Source organism: Nerophis ophidion, linkage group LG27 (genome assembly GCF_033978795.1).
Source record: "Nerophis ophidion isolate RoL-2023_Sa linkage group LG27, RoL_Noph_v1.0, whole genome shotgun sequence".
NCBI lineage: Eukaryota > Metazoa > Chordata > Actinopteri > Syngnathiformes > Syngnathidae > Nerophis > Nerophis ophidion.
The window spans coordinates 15,522,707-15,539,484 of NC_084637.1; the positions used below are offsets into that span (position 1 = coordinate 15,522,707).

The window sequence follows — 16,778 nt, forward strand, 5'->3', positions numbered from 1 at the left end:
GCCAAGTGTTAGTGTGTCTGTTTATTTCCCTAGCTCCCATGCTAGCGCTATTTGTTTGCCTTTTCTGCCTAGCACCAGTATTTTTGTTCTAGCCTGTTTTATTCGTTTAATAAATACTTATTTCTTACCTTACGCTGCGTTCTTGTCCGACGCATCCCTGGAAGAACATGTCCGGCATCGCTATGCCACGCAAGTCTCACAGTGTCGGTTTTATAAGGGCTCCCCCTCTGGTCAACATATGAAATAACAAGTGTGTGTAAGAAATTGAAATGCGCCCCCTTTGGCAAAGATTAATTAAAAAATAAAATAGATATGTATATACAGACATACTGTAATAACATGAAGTAAATAATGAAGATTAAAAAACAATTACAAACAAAAAATATATAAATAAATACATTAACTAATACAGTCTTTTTCTCGAAATGTGTCGACTTTTTTTCTTATAAAATTGGGCACAAAAAAAATCATCTATTCACATCCAAAAGGGGATTCTTATTTATTTATCGATCCATGTTTTAAAAATATCTATAACTGGGATAGGCTCTGGCAACTCCGCAACCTCGAAAGGGACAAGTGGTAGAAAATGGATGGCTGGATGGATACATAATAATAACAGCATTTTCTTAAATTAATTTTGAAATAATCCGTATTTTTTAATGCAATGTCCGTCCTTTTTGTTACATGTTTCTATCATATGTCAACAGCTCAGCGGAGCTTTTGTAAGCTGTGACCTCTTTAGTAAAGGTTATATTCGAATTTTATACCAAAATAATTCATGTGAGAATCAAATTGAATCGAGAAACAATTCTGAATCGAGTGCGATGAGGTGGCGACTTGTCCAGGGTGTACCCCGTCTTCCGCCCGATTGTAGCTGAGATAGGCTCCAGCGCCCCCCACAACTCCAAAGAGAATAAGCGGTAGAAAATGGATGGATGGATGGAATTCTGAATCAAATCGTCACCCCAAGAATCAGAATGGAACCGTGAGATTTTGTCCAAGTCTCATCCCTACAAATTGCAAAGAAAAACCTGTACATTGCTCAGATGTCAGTGCTTTCTTATTAATGTATCACGACTATAACCACTAGGGTAGTGAACATTTGGGCACCACACCATTCGATTCGATTCGATTCCTGGGGGGTAACGATTCGATTCAGAATCGATTTTTGATTCAAAATGATTTTCAATTTAAAATCTATACATTTTTTAATAACATTGGGTGCCAGTTCTATAACTAACAACATTAGTAGGAGCATTTCAAGGCCTACTGAAACCCACTACTACCGACCACGCAGTCTGATAGTTTATATATCAATGATGAAATATTAACATTGCAACACATGCCAATACGGCCTTTTTAGTTTACTAAATTGCAAATTTAAATTTTGCGCTGAAGTATCCTGCTGAAATGTCGCGGTATGATGACGCGTGTGCGTGTTGTCACGCATTGTAGGCAACATTTTGTTCCAGCATCGTTCCCAGCTAAAAGTCGTCTGTTTTCATCGCATAATTCCACAGTATTCTGGACAACTGTGTTACTGAATTTTTTGCAATTTGTTCAAAGAATAATGGAGACATCAAAGAAGAAAGCTGTAGGTGGGAACCCGTGTATTGCGGCCGCCTTTAGCAAAACAAACACAGCCGGTGTCTCATTGTTTACATTCCCGAAAGATGACGATGAAGCTTTACTATGGAACAGAGCGGTCAAGCGAACACGGTTGGATTGGACCACGCACACAAAGTACAGTGTATTATACAGCGATCATTTCGAAAGATCGTGTTTCGAAGAGGGTCCCTTGCGAAGCGCAGAGATGGGCATCGCCACCACCTGTCGACTGGTGCTGAAGAAAGGTGCGGGGCCGACATTCAGGTTGTACAGGTACGACCATATAATCTCACTAAAACACTAGTAACACAATAAGCAGATAAGGGATTTTCCAGAATTATCCTAATAAAATTGTCTTTTTTTTTCTCTAGTCCTTCACTCTCACTTTCCTCATCCACAAATCTTTCATCCTCGCTCAAATTAATGGGGAACTCGTCGCTTTCTCGGTCCGAATCGCTCTCGCTGTTGGTGGCCATGATTGTAAACAATGTTCAGATGTGAGGAGCTCTACAACCAGTGACGTCACGCACATATCGACTGCTACATCCGGTACCGGCAAGGCTTTTTTATCAGGACCAAAAGTTGCAAACTTTATCGTCGATGTTCTCTACTAAATCATTTCAGCAAAAAAATGGCAATATCGCGAAATGATCAAGTATGACACATAGAATGGACCTGTTATCCCCGTTTAAATAAGAAAATCTCATTTCAGTAGGCCTTTAAGTCCCATCTTAAAACTCATTTGTATACGCTAGCCTTTTAATAAACCCCCCTTTTAGACCAGTTGATCTGCCGTCTCTTTTCTGCTCTGCCCCCCTTTCCGGCGTGGAGGGGCTATTGGGAGACCACAGATTAAGCGCTAGCTGTTCAAAGTCAGGACCCGGGGTAGACTACTGGGGACATCTCTGCACTGCAGACTCGTCTCCACTCGAGATGATCCCCTGCCGGCCCCAATATGGACTGGACTCTCACACTATTAACTAGATCCACTCTACATCCATTGCACCCATACTTGCCAACCTTGAGACCTACAATTTCAGGAGGTAGGGGGTGGGGCGGAGGCGTGGTTGGGGCGGGGGACGTGGTTAAGAGAGGAGGAGTATATTTACAGCCAATTCACCAACTTGTGTATTTCATATATATATATATATATATATATGTATATATATATGTATATATACATAAACATATATATATACATATATATATATATATATAATATATGGCTGTAAATATACTCCTCCTCTCTTAACCACGCCCCCGCCCCAACCACGCCTCCGCCCCACCCCATACTGTATATATGTATATATATATATATATATATATATATATATATATATATATATATATATATATATATATATGAAATATTTGACTTTCAGTGAATTCTAGCTATATATATTTATTTTATTATACATATAAATAAAATAAATAGTTGAATTTCAGACGGCACCTATCAAATACACAGTAATAAAAACAAAGTTGTTCTACTAACTGTACTGTGCTTGCTGGTTACTAAAAAAAACAACTACACTTACCTTTCACTATTTGAGTAACCTTTGTTCTGCCATTTGCGTATTGGCCAATATAAAAGCAACCCCGGCCATAACGCTATAGCCAACATTCACCAGGAGATGGCAACAGACAACATAGATCACTCTATTGCAGACGGCGTCGCCATGGCTCGTTCTTCTGCTTCGTCTCCTTGCGTGTGCAGTTTTTTATTAAAATCCGTAGATGTTGTAACGTGATTGGGCAGGCAAGCTGTTTATATAGTGGGAAAGCGGACGTGAAAACAGGCTGTCCCCACTCATGTCCGCATGGAGCTGGGGGAGGCGTGGCCTCCAGCTCCGGCTGAATTTCGGGAGATTTTCGGGAGAAAATTTCTTTTGGGAGGTTTTCGGGAGAGGCGCTGAATTTCGTGAGTCTCCCGGAAAATCCGGGAGGGTTGACAAGTATGATTGCACCGGGGGTGGTCCCCACATCTGCGGTCCCCTCCAAGGTTTCTCATTGTATCCCATTCTTGCGCTAATGTGGGATTTCAGCCGAGGATGTCGTTGTGGCTTGTGCAGCCATTTGAGAAACTTGTGATTAAGGGTTTTATAAATAAACATTGATCGATTGATATGAACATTCCTCCATAAAATAGATAAACAACTCTGATACATTTCTATATTTTGTTTACTAAAATTCTACCAGAAAATCTAAAAAAGGCAAATACAAATAGGGCAACCATTGACTTTTGATTATTATTTTTTTATCCATTAAAAATCGTTACAAATAACAATTAATCCAAACAATAATAAAAAATGTTGACACCCCCTAATAATCAGTCCTCACATTATTTGAGGCACTTTTGCCTCCGTCCACAATAAATCCAGGCCGGCTGCACATTTGTATGCTGTAAAAGTGTCACCAGAACCCACTGGAGTGATGTGGGACGCACCATCGGGGGGGAAACCACTGCCCCTGCCCCTCATGTGTTTGATCGCAGCGGAACAAAAGCCAATCAAGCGGCCCCGCTTTGCTGATATGCAAATCCACCTCATCTGGGTATCAAAGGCTTGCCTCGCTCTGCACATTTTGTTTATCGATAAATACTTTGATGGGGGCTGCAGCTAGGACTGAGACTTGCTGGGCATCAAGATGGGGAAGGTGAGATATTTATATATATGTATATAAATATGAATTAAAAAAAATCTGCATTATTTAATTTCTCCTTTTTGCCGCGAAGATCACGTTCTACGAGGAGAAGAAATTCCAGGGGCGCTGCTACAACTGCAGCAGTGACTGCGCCGACCTGCACACCTACTTCACCCGCTGCAGCTCCATCCGGGTGGAGAGCGGGGTGTGGGTGCTTTACGAGAGGCCCAACTACAAGGGCTTCCAGTACATCCTCTGCCCGGGGGAGTACGCCGACAACCAGCAGTGGATGGCCTTCAGCGACAGCATCAAATCCTGCCGCGCTATCAAGAACGTAAGGAACCGTGGAGTCAAAGTACGGTAGCGTAGTAGGCCGAGGTATTCATTCAAAACCATGCAGAGGTTTTATTGAGTTAAAGTTGAAGTTAAAGGCCTACTGAAATTACATTTTCTTATTTAAACGGGGATAGCAGGTCCATTCTATGTGTCATACTTGATCATTTCGCGATATTGCCATATTTATGCTGAAAGGATTTAGTAGAGAACATCCACGATAAAGTTGGCAACTTTCGGTGCTAAGAGAAAAGCCTTGCCTCTACCGGAAGTCGCAGACGATGACGTCACATGTTGATGGCTCCTCACGTATTCACATTGTTTTTAATGGGAGCCTCCAACAAAAACAGCTATTCGGACCGAGAAAACGACAATTTCCCCATTAATTTGAGCGAGGATGAAAGATTCGTGGATGAGGAAAGTTAGAGTGAAGAACAGAAAAAAAAAAAGGCGACGGCAGTGTGAGCGATTCAGATGTTATTAGACACATTTAGTAGGATAATTCTCGAAAATCCCATATCTGCTTATTGTGTTAATAGTGTTGTAGTGAGATTATAAAGTTATACCTGAATATCGGAGGGCTGCGGTGAACGCCAGTGTCTCTGAGAGAAGCCGGAGCCAAGATCACAGCTGACTTTTTGACAGCTACAGGAAGTCGCATAATCCACTCAAGTCTCCGGTAAGAGCCAATTTAATATCACAATATTCCCATCCAAAAACTTGCTGGTTGACGTAGAGAAACATGTTCGCTTGACCGCTCTGTGTTAAAGCTTCACAACAAACAAAGAAACACCGGCTATGTATCGGTGCTAAAGACAGCTTTGAATGGTTGACCAAACATAATTTCCACCATAGTTTACAATGAAATTCTTTAGAAATCCTACAATGTGAATTCCGGGATTTTTTTTTTTTCACATTCTGTCTCTCACAGTTGAAGTGTACCGATGATGAAAATTACAGACCTCTGTCATCATTTTAAGTGGGAGAAATTGCCCAATCAGTGGCTGACTATTTATTATTTTTGGCCACTGTAACATTACACAACATTTGAACGGTAACACTGTGTTTGAATATTTAATTAAGTGGCGTACCTTTTGTAGAATGATCAACGGCGAGTTCTTGGTTTCTTATGTGGGTTTATTGTAGGCGTTTTTTCTTGGCTTCCTTAATGACACACAACAACAGCATTCACGTTTTGGTTTACCGTAAAAAAGTTCTTCGGCCGTAAACAACAATGTTGTGACACTCTCAAACAGGCCATCGACTGTACACGCATACCTGACACCTTCCTCATGTCGCCTTTGGCTTGCAGGTTTACGGCAGCGCCTGGAAGCTGAGGCTGTACGAGAGGTCCAACTTCGGGGGCCAGATGGTGGAGTGCGCCGACGACTGCCCCTCGCTGTACGACGCCTACAAGGTGCGCGAGGCCTACTCCTGCGTGGTAACCGACGGCGCCTGGGTGTTCTACGACCTCCCGAACTACAGGGGGCACCAGTACCTCCTGGAGCAGGGCGAGTACCGGCAGCACGCCGACTGGGGGGCCTCCTCTCCCGGCATAGGCTCCTTCCGCAGGATCACAGAGTTCTAGTTCCCGCTCTCAATGCGTCAATAAATGCATAAATAAACTCCTGCAAACTATAACTGTTTCCTCTCATTTGTCCGCGCGATACGGACGACGCACAATACAAATGACATCGATATACAGTAGGGCAATTAAGTATTTAGTCAGCCACCGATTGTGCAAGTTCTCCCACTTAAAATGATGACAGAGGTCTGTAATTTTTATCATAGGTACACTTCTACTGTGAGAGAGAGAATGTGAAAAAAAAATCAAGGAACTCACATTGTAGGAATTTCAGACCCTGCGGAATTCTACAGAACTCAGCAAGTACATTTGGAACCTCAATGACAATAATGTTGAATATTCTATAACATGGCAAATTCTTGCATCCAGCACACCTTACAACAGTGGTAATAAAAGATGCAACCTATGCTTAAAAGAGAAACTGTTTATTATATAGCATCCAGACCTGTCATCCCTCAACAAGCGCAGTGAAATCATATCAGCGTGCCGTCACAGACGGAAACACCTCCTAGGTAACACATGAGCCAATCACCACGCCCCTACGCCTGCCTGTACCCACCCACTCTGTGCCCTATATGAACCATTGTATGTGAATGCTTCCATTAAAATCTCCTGATGATTGAGGGAACCCCTCATGAAACAGTTCTGTAGAGATTAAGTAGTCTTGGGATTTTTCCCACACATACATACTATATATATATATATATATATATATACATATATATATATATATTATAGTATTTTAAGCAAAGTTTGTTATCTTATTTATCGTTCTTGTATGTTAACATTATGTTATGTTTTATTTTTTCCACATATAATGTATTGCAATACTATTTGTGGTGCTACTTGTCAATCACGCCTTTACAAAATCTTCTTAATTCAAAATTATTACTTTCTCCTCTTTTTAAAAAAAAACACTTTTGACAATATTGATTCTAATCTATTGTATGTACATTTGTCTATAGATTTACCAAATGTTTTACATAATCTTCTGAAATAAATAAACAATTGGAATTGAAAACGATGCATTTCAATCAATTTTTTTTTCATGGTGATATGACTTTGAGTAAGCTGATGTTTGTGTGTATTGTTTTGTTGTACGTTATGAAATAGAAATATGGCCTTAAGGAACAGCGACTATTCGTGTGAATTGGCAACATATTTTACGAATACTTATTTCTGCTCCTTTATATTTAATGTTGTATCAAATAGTTCTATTTAAATATAGAGTGAATGAAATAAAAATAAAACAGGGCTATATAAAAATACTTGCTCAACAAGACACTGTCCACAACTGCATTTTATTGTCTTGAAAAAACTATTGAAGGGCAAACTGGTATCGAATTAACTATGATAAAATAATATGTATTGGATTTGACTTGTCTATTTTTGCCGGTGTCATAATTATGATGTCTTGAGAGTTGTGGGGGCTTTACAAGATCTTAGGCCTTTCCCACATGTTTTTTGCTTTAGATTGTATATTATTTGTGTGTGTTTGTGTGTGTGTGTGTGACTAAATAATAAATACATAAAATAGGACAGTCAAAAATAACAGGATGACTCAAGTGATGTAACATTGAGAATGTTGCATTTATCATGTAAACACACAGATTAATCCCACAATTCATTCCTTTGCCCTGGTGGTTGATGGTTACCTGAAAGACAACACAATCGGGTCAATTATTATGTCCGTGCAAAGATGAATGAGGAGACTCCGAGTGGTGCGCCCTCTGGTAAATTTTGCTTCAAAATACACCCAGACAGAACTTTAAATTCAACTTTTACTAAGTTTTGATCAAATGATTGTGGCCCATTCAAGTCAACCATTTTAAAAATGTTCTTTCGTTCAATGATCTGACAATACAATTGAATTTGTGTTCATAAATTGTCTGATTGTGGCGGTCCGCTCCCTGTACGATCAGTGTCAGAGCTTGGTCCGCATTGCCGGCAGTAAGTCGGACACGTTTCCAGTGAGGGTTGGACTCTGCCAAGGCTGTCCTTTGTCACCCACTCTGTTCATAACTTTTATGGACAGAATTTCTAGGCGCAGTCAAGGCGTTCAGGGGATCCGGTTTGGTGGCCGCAGGATTAGGTCTCTGCTTTTTGCAGATGATGTGGTCCTGATGGTTTCATCCGGCCAGGATCTTCAGCTCTCACTGGATCGGTTCGCAGCCGAGTGTGAAGCGACCAGGATAAGAATCAGCACCTCCAGCACCGGAAAAGGGTGGAGTGCAATCTCCGGGTTGGGGAGGAGACCTGCCCCAAGTGGAGGAGTTCAAGTACCTCGGAGTCTTGTTCACTAGTAAGGGAAGAGTGGATCGTGAGATTGACATTCGGATTGGTGCGGCGTCTTCAGTAATGCGGACGCTGTATCGATTCGTTGTAGTGAAGAAGGAGCTGATTCGGAAGGCAAATCTCTCAATTTACCGGTCGATCTACATTCCCATCCTCACCTATGGTTATGAACTTTGGGTCATGACCGAAAGGACAAGATCACGGCCGAAATGAGTTTCCTCCGCCGGGTGGCGGAGCTCTCCCTTAGAGATAGGGTGAGAAGCTCTGCCATCCGGGAGGAACTCAAAGTAAAGCCCCTGCTCCTCCACATCAAGAGGAGCCAGATGAGCTGGTTCGGGAATCTATTCAGGATATCAGGACACGGGGAAGACCCAGGACACGTTGGTAAGACTATGTCTCCTGGCTGGCCTGGGAACGCCTCGGGATCCCCCAGGTAGAGCTGGCTGGGGAGAGGATAGTCTGGGCTTCCCTGCTTAGGCTGCTGCCCCCGCGAACCAACCTCGGATAGGCGGAAGAAGATGGATGGATGGATGGAAATTGGGCTCTTATTTTAAGTTAATTTAATTTATGCACGCAACTAATACTCTGTGATTAAACATGATTTTGCTACGTTACGGTTTTATAGGTCTTGACACCAGGATGCAGAGATGACAGACGAAGTGCAGGTAAAAAGTATTTCACAACAAAATATAGTGAAGAAGGGAAGTAGACGAAAATGCAAAATACGTACAACAAGCATATGCTGCATGACGGTTAAAAGCAAAACACTGATCCAGCCCTGTCCAGAGGACATATAACGCATCCTGATTGACAACCAGGAGCAGGTGTGTCCTGATTGCCAAACTGGAGTCACCCGTCTATGACCGAACTATGACCGAAAGGAAATCTAAAGCCATCTATATAACGAGAAAAACAAAAAGGTTCCTGTGGACTAATGAAAAGCAATTGTGGACTATGGCTGATTGGATGAAAATCATATGAGATTTATGAAGACGACTCCCTGAAGAAAACATGCACATTCCCACAGTCATTGTTGATATGAGGCAGCATGTCAGCTAATGAGACTGGGAAGATGGCTGTCATTACATGGTCAATAAATGCACAAGTTGACTTTGACATTTCGGATACTGTTCTCATTCCATCAGTGAAAATGATGTTTGGGGGTGCTGACATCATTTTTGTCATGATCCGCTATTTGGATCGTGTCATGTTCTGGTTTGGGTTCGGTTTTCTGTTTTGTTATCACAGCCTGTTTATTATTCGACGTCCTTAGCTCCTGGTGGCACTTTCTGTTTTGTTTCTGTTGTCATAGCAACGCATTTGTGTCACCGGCCTTGTTTTTCGACGCACACCTGCCTCCTGATTTCTGTCCCTATTTAAGACTGCCTTTGTTTGCCATTCGGTCTCGGATTCTCAACATTTGCTTCCATGCAACAGGTGACGTCGCTCTTCCCGCATTGTGGTAAAAGACTGTTTGATACTTGTTAGCTTCCACGCTATTACTGCCTTGTTTATGTGCCTAGCTTACATGCTAGCGCTTTCTGTTTTTTTTTTTGTCTTAGTGCCTTTGTGCAAGTCTTTCTGTTCCTAGTCTGTTTTTATAGTTAAATAAATTACCATTCTTACCTTAACGCTGTGTTCCATTCCGCTGTACCCACGAGAGAACAAAACCTCACCACAATGCCAGCAAAGCGTCACAATTTTTCAAGATAACGCATCTTTCAATGGAGCAAAATCTGTGAAAACTCTCCTTAAAGAAAGACACATAAGGTCAATGTCATGGCCTGCAAATAGTCCAACGGAAAATGTGTGGTGGAAATTGAAGAAAGCGTTGAAAGACAAGACTCAAGCCTGCAAACGTTGGAGCAAGATCGATCAAGAGTATTGTTGTCACTCGTTAAGTTCAGAGATTGCAAGCGGTTTTAAAATCCAGGGGTTATGCAACTAAGTACTAATGGTTTGTTGTAGTTAGGGTTGTACGCTATACCGGTATTGGTATAGTACCGCGATACTAATGAATCATATTCGGTACTATACCGCTTCTTAAAAGTACCAGTCCGTGTAATGTACTCGGTGTAATGATACCAAATAGAGTAGCGTATCTAGTCGATACTACTGTCATGACGTGGACCACGGTGGGGTTTGTTTTCCTGCGGTGTAAAACGATTGGAACGGACATGGCATGAAGGTAAGGAGATAATTTAATATTAACTCAAAAATATCACAAATACAAAGGGTATAAACAAAAGGCGCCCTCAGAGGAGGTACAAAAACTTGACTATGAAAACAAAACTTGCACTAAGGCAAAACTATGGTCATAAACACAAAAAACTTGCACTATGGCATGAATAACGAAAAAACTTACTTGGAAGGAGACAAGGGGCATCGATTATTGGCATGGATAGCATGGGTTTGGAGAAGGTGATAGAGGGTGATCGAGGGTGATTGGAAACAGGTGCGTGAGTTCAAACTTGGAACAGGTAACACTAATGGGTAACCATGGAAACGAGACAAGGGAGTGAAAAAGCAGGAACTAAAAAGAGTCCAAAAACCAAACAGAACATAGCCAAAACTAAACATGATCACTAAGACATGACAACTAGTATGATTACGTTGATATTTTTTGGCATCACAACATCTTCTTTCATTTTTTTAAAATGTATATTATGTTTATAAACTCAGGATATACGTCCCAGGACACATGAGGACTTTGAAAATGACCAATGTATGATCCTGTAACTACTTGGTATCGGATTGGTACCCAAATGTGTGGTATCATCCAAAACTAATGTAAAGCATCCAAACAACAGAAGAATAAGTGATTATTACAATTTAACAGAAGTGTAGCTAGAAGGTAAGCAGATATTAACAGTAAATGAACAAGTAGAATAATAATTATTTTTTTACCACTTGTCCTTAGCAATTTTGACAAAATAATAGAATGATAAATGACACAATGTGTTACCGCATATGTCAGCAGCTAAATTAGGAGCCTTTGTTGGTTTACTTACTAATAAAAGACAAGTTGTCTTGTATGTTCACTAAGGACAAACTTGCAATAAGAAACATATGTTTAAAGGCCTACTGAAATTCGATTTTCTTATTTAAACGGGGATAGCAGGTCCATTCTATGTGTCATACTTGATCATTTCGCGATATTGCCATATTTTTGCTGAAAGGATTTAGTAGAGAACATCGACAATAAAGTTCGCAACTTTTGGTCGCTAATAAAAAAGCCTTACCGGAAGTAGCAGACAATGTGCGCGTGACGTCACGGGTTGTATGTTTACAATCATAGCCACCAGCAGCAAGAGCAATTCGGACCGAGAAAGCGACAATTTCCCCATTAATTTGAGCGAGGATGAACGATTCGTGGATGAGGAAAGTTAGAGTGAAGCACTAGAGGAAAAAAAAGGCGAGGGCAGTGGGAGCGATTCAGATGTTATTAGACACATTTACTAGGATAATTCTGGAAAATCCCTTATCTGCTTATTGTGTTAATCGTGTTTTAGTGAGATTATAAAGTCATACCTGAAAGTCGGAGGGCTGCGGTGACCGCCAGTGTCTCTGAGAGAAGCCAATGGAGGAGCCAAGATGACAGCTGCTGCAGGCGGATGTTAAATCCGCACATGTCTTCGGTAAGAGACGACTTAATATCACAATTTTCTCATCCAAAAACTTGCTGGTTGTCATGTGGTAGAGAAACAGGTTCGCTGAAGATTCAAAACAAACAAAGAAACACCGGCTGTGTTTCGGTTGCTAAAGGCAGCTGCAATCCATCGCTTTCCACCAACAGCATTCTTGTTTATAGTCTCTCATTATTAATATAACAAATTGCAAAAGATTCAGCAACACAGATGTCCAAAATACTGTGTAATTATGCGATGGAAAGAGACGACTTTTAGCCGTAAGTGGTGCTGTACTAATGTGTCCGCTCAACCAATAACGTCACCATTCTGCGACGTTTTCAACAAGAAACTCCGTGGGAAATTTAAAATTGTAATTTAGTAAACTAAAATGGCCGTATTGGCATGTGTTGCAATGTTAATATTTCATCATTGATATATAAACTGTCAGACTGCGTGGTCGGTAGTAGTGGGTTTCAGTAGGCCTTTAACAATTTTGACAAAATAACAGAATGATAAATGACACAATGTGTTACTGCATATGTCAGCAGCTAAATTAGGAACCTTTGTTGGTTTACTTACTAATAAAAGACAAGTTGTCTTGTATGTTCACTAAGGACAAACTTGCAATAAGAAACATGTTTAATGTACCCTAAGATGTTTTGTTGAAAAAAAGCCAATAATGCAACTTTTTGTGGTCTCCTATATTTAAAAGGGTACCGAAAGGTATCTAAATATATATATATATATATATATATATATATATATATATATATATATATATATATATATATATATATATATATATATATAGGCTTCACGGTGGAAGAGGGGTTAGTGCGTCTGCCTCACAATACGAAGTTCCTGCAGTCCTGGGTTCAAATCCAGGCTCGGGATCTTTCTGTGTGGAGTTTGCATGTTCTCCCCGTGAATGCGTGGGTTCCCTCCGGGTACTCCGGCTTCCTCCCACTTCCAAAAACATGCACCTGGGGATAGGTTGATTGGCAACACTAAAATTGGCCCTAGTGTGTGAATGTGAGTGTGAATGTTGTCTGTCTATCTGTGTTGGCCCTGCGATGAGGTGGCGACTTGTCCAGGGTGTACCCCGCCTTCCGCCCGATTGTAGCTGAGATAGGCGCCAGCGCCCCCCACGACCCCAAAGGGAATAAGCGGTAGAAAATGGATGGATGGATATATATATATATATATATATATATATATATATATATATATATATATATATATATATATATATATATATATATATATATATATATATCAGGCAAATCATATAGTTGATGTAAATGCCCATATCGACTGTTCAGATTTACTTTACAAAAGAGAAGTGTAAGATACTTCTCTTGTTGCCTTATTTAAATTTGACTTTATTAAATGTATTTATATTATCATTTGTTGCAGCCGGCCCAGAGCAGGAGAGGATAGAAAGAGAAAAAAAGGAAGACAGAGGGGGAAATTGTGGGGATAAGAGGGGGATTAGACAGAGAGACAAAAACAACAACAGCAAACGCAACAAAAACAACAACAACAATAGAACACCAGCACATACGATATGTATGACATATTTGTTTTTATACTGTTTTTTTTTATTGTTGTTTTTTTTTTATTGTTTTTTTTTTATTGGTTTTATATTTATTTTAATTTTTTTTTATTCAGTCATTGGTGGAGCATAATATTGTTGTTTTAATATTGTTTTTAACATGGCTGTGCAGCACTTTGGAAACGTTATTGTTGTTTAAATGTGCTATATAAATAAAGTGGATTGGATTGGATTGGATTGGATGAACAAATATGATCGTAAAAGTGATAGCAAATAAGCAGTTAATGAAATAAATAATAACATAGAAATGACAATGAGCATTTTTACACTACAACTGGAGCAATACAAATATCAATAGAAAAAGCGCTATTGATTATGAACAATACCAAAATTTTGGCTTCACGGTGGAAGAGGGGTTAGTGTGTCTGCCTCACAATACGAAGTTCCTGCAGTCCTGGGTTCAAATCCAGGCTCGGGATCTTTCTGTGTGGAGTTTGCATGTTCTCCCCGTGAATGCGTGGGTTCCCTCCGGGTACTCCGGCTTCCTCCCACTTCCAAAGACATGCACCTGGGGATAGGTTGATTGGCAACACTAAATTGGCCCTAGTGTGTGAATGTGAGTGTGAATGTTGTCTGTCTATCTGTGTTGGCCCTGCAATGAGGTGGTGACTTGTCCAGGGTGTACCCCGCTTTCCGCCCGATTGTAGCTGAGATAGGTGCCAGCGCCCCCCGCGACCCCGAAAGGGAATACGCGGTAGAAAATGGATGGATGGACCAATATTTTACCTCTATTATCAACAATACAGTTGTTCAAATGCAACAATACATATACATAATAACTAGAAAGATAAAAATAAATAAATAAATAAAAAGGATTACCAAAAGATGGAGGGGAAGAGAGAGAGGCAACCTATATTAATCTTGTAGATTGTTATAGTAACAATAGGTTAAGCTTTGTCAGTAAGCTATGTGTTACCCAGTTTACCCTAGGGCAACAACGTTGATATATGTTTGATAAAACGTGATTATGTGCATGAGTGTATGTATGTATATGTACTTGTATACGAACAGAATGTGTATATGAATGTTTGTACAGTGAATGTATATGTACAGTATGTGTATGTTAGTACCGTGAATGTGCGTGTAGATGGACGAACTTGGAATATGTAGGTATTAGAGATGCGCGGTTTGCGGTCTCATCCGCGGAGTTCGCGGATAAACCGCGGGTCGGGCGGTTGACATGACGAAAAAATTGATTTTAATTAGATTCGGGCGGGTGGCGGTTGAACCATCCGGAAATATTTGATATACATGGTTCTGTGGTCGGTATCCTTTGCCATTCAAAGAGCCATTTAAGACGCTATTATTCTCCTAAATGACTGCCGGTAGTCACCCAGATAATAAGTATTAGGGCGTGCTATAGGTGGGAGGGGTTAGGGGCGCGGGAGTGTAAAATATATTCATTGTGTCACGGATACAAAGGATTATGGGTATTTGTTGTGTTGCGTTTATGTTGTGTTACTCTGAGGATGTTCTCCCGAAATGTGTTTGTCAATCTTGTTGGGTGTGGCTTCACAGCGTGGCGCATATTAGTAAGTGTTAAAATTGTTTATATCACAACCATCAGTGTACTCTGTGTCACCCAGTATGCCTTTCAATCTTGAACGTGTAATTGCGGCAGCTGAACACAACATGTTGCCGGAACAACAATCGGTTCGTACATGTTGTTGAAGGTGTCTAAGGCAATGGCTTCACAGCACGCCAATATTCTTGTAATCAGGATGAACGTTATTGGATAGTCCCGGGAACGTTAGCGGCTCCGATTGTCATCATTACTCTGTGAAACAGGTTTAAATAGCTCTTTGAGTGGTAAAGGCAGACAACCTCTGATGTATTTCAGCGGGCGGGTACGGTCCTGATAAAATGTTGGTTCGGGTGGACGGCGGGTGGATGGCGGGTGGATGACGACTTTGGTGATGCGGATGCGGATGATATAATTGCCTATCCGCGCATCTCTACTAGGTATGTACTGTATTTGTGTATGTATGTGGGAGCGTAGGTACCTATGTACAGTATGTACGTTTGTATGTATGAATAACGGTGTGTGTGTGTTTGTGTGTGTGTGTGTTTGTGCGTGTGTGTGTGTGCGTGTGTGTGTGTGTGTGTGTGTGTGCGTGTGTGTGTGTGTGTGTGTGTGTGTGTGTGTGTGTGTGTGTGTGTGTGTGTGTGTGTGAGTATATGTGTGTTTTTTCAGGGACGGCGTGTCGCAGTGGGAGAGTGGCCGTGCGCAACCCGAGGGTCACTGGTTCAAATCCCACCTAGAACCAACCTCGTCACGTCCGTTGTGTCCTGAGCAAGACACTTCACCCTTGCTTCGATGGGTGCTGGTTAGCGCCTTGCATGGCAGCTCCCTCCATCAGTGTGTGAATGTGTGTGTGAATGGGTAAATGTGGAAGTAGCGTCAAAGCGCTTTGAGTACCTTGAAGGTAGAAAAGCGCTATACAAGTACAACCCATTTATCATTTATTTATTTATTTATTTTATGTACAATATATCGAAATAATTTTGGTACCGAAACCAAAATATTGGTATCGGGAGAACACCAGTGGTTTTTGTGTTTAGGTTTTTCCTGATTCTATTTTTTTTTCCTCAGAATTTAGAGATTCTATTTTTTTTTTACACTGCTTGATCTAAAAAATTACCACTATTTACTTTCTTGATTTCTTTCAATGCCATATGAAGTGACTCCAGTTTTCATGGGTTTTTGTGTTTAGGTTTTTCATGATTCCATATTTTTTTCCTCAGAATTTAGAGATTCTATTTTTTTTTTTTACACTGCTTGATCTAAAAAATGACCACCATGTACTTTCTTGATTTCTTTCCATGCCATATGAAATGACTCCAGTTTTCATGTCTGTGATCTGCTTTTTTTTTTCTCCCTGCAAAATGAAACAGCTGAAAGACCTAACCTCCAAATCCGGTGATTCCATCATCTTTTCCAGGCGTTGTATGAGTCCATTCACACAATAACAAACAACAACATTGTTTTTACGCAACAAATCCAATCCCGGTCAGACAGCCTTCATTCGAAATTTCCGTATCAACGCGTATAAAGGCCAACTGCAGCATC

At 40.7% G+C, this 16,778-nt stretch overlaps 1 protein-coding gene across 1 annotated transcript; it reads left to right on the forward strand.

Annotated features, from left to right (window-relative positions):
* Positions 1-4,141: 4,141 nt before the first annotated feature.
* Positions 4,142-6,225, forward strand: LOC133544518 (gamma-crystallin M2-like). The gene is made up of 3 exons (XM_061889924.1): positions 4,142-4,263; positions 4,343-4,585; positions 5,897-6,225. The coding sequence occupies exons 1-3, from the start codon at positions 4,255-4,257 to the stop codon at positions 6,170-6,172; spliced, it is 528 nt and encodes a 175-aa protein (XP_061745908.1). The 5' UTR covers positions 4,142-4,254; the 3' UTR covers positions 6,173-6,225.
* Positions 6,226-16,778: the final 10,553 nt, after the last annotated feature.

Bases quoted from the DNA above. Each gene is read 5' to 3' on its own strand.
- LOC133544518 (XM_061889924.1), top strand. The intron at 4,586-5,896 runs GTAAGGAACCGT...TTTGGCTTGCAG, and splicing joins CCTGCCGCGCTATCAAGAAC to GTTTACGGCAGCGCCTGGAA.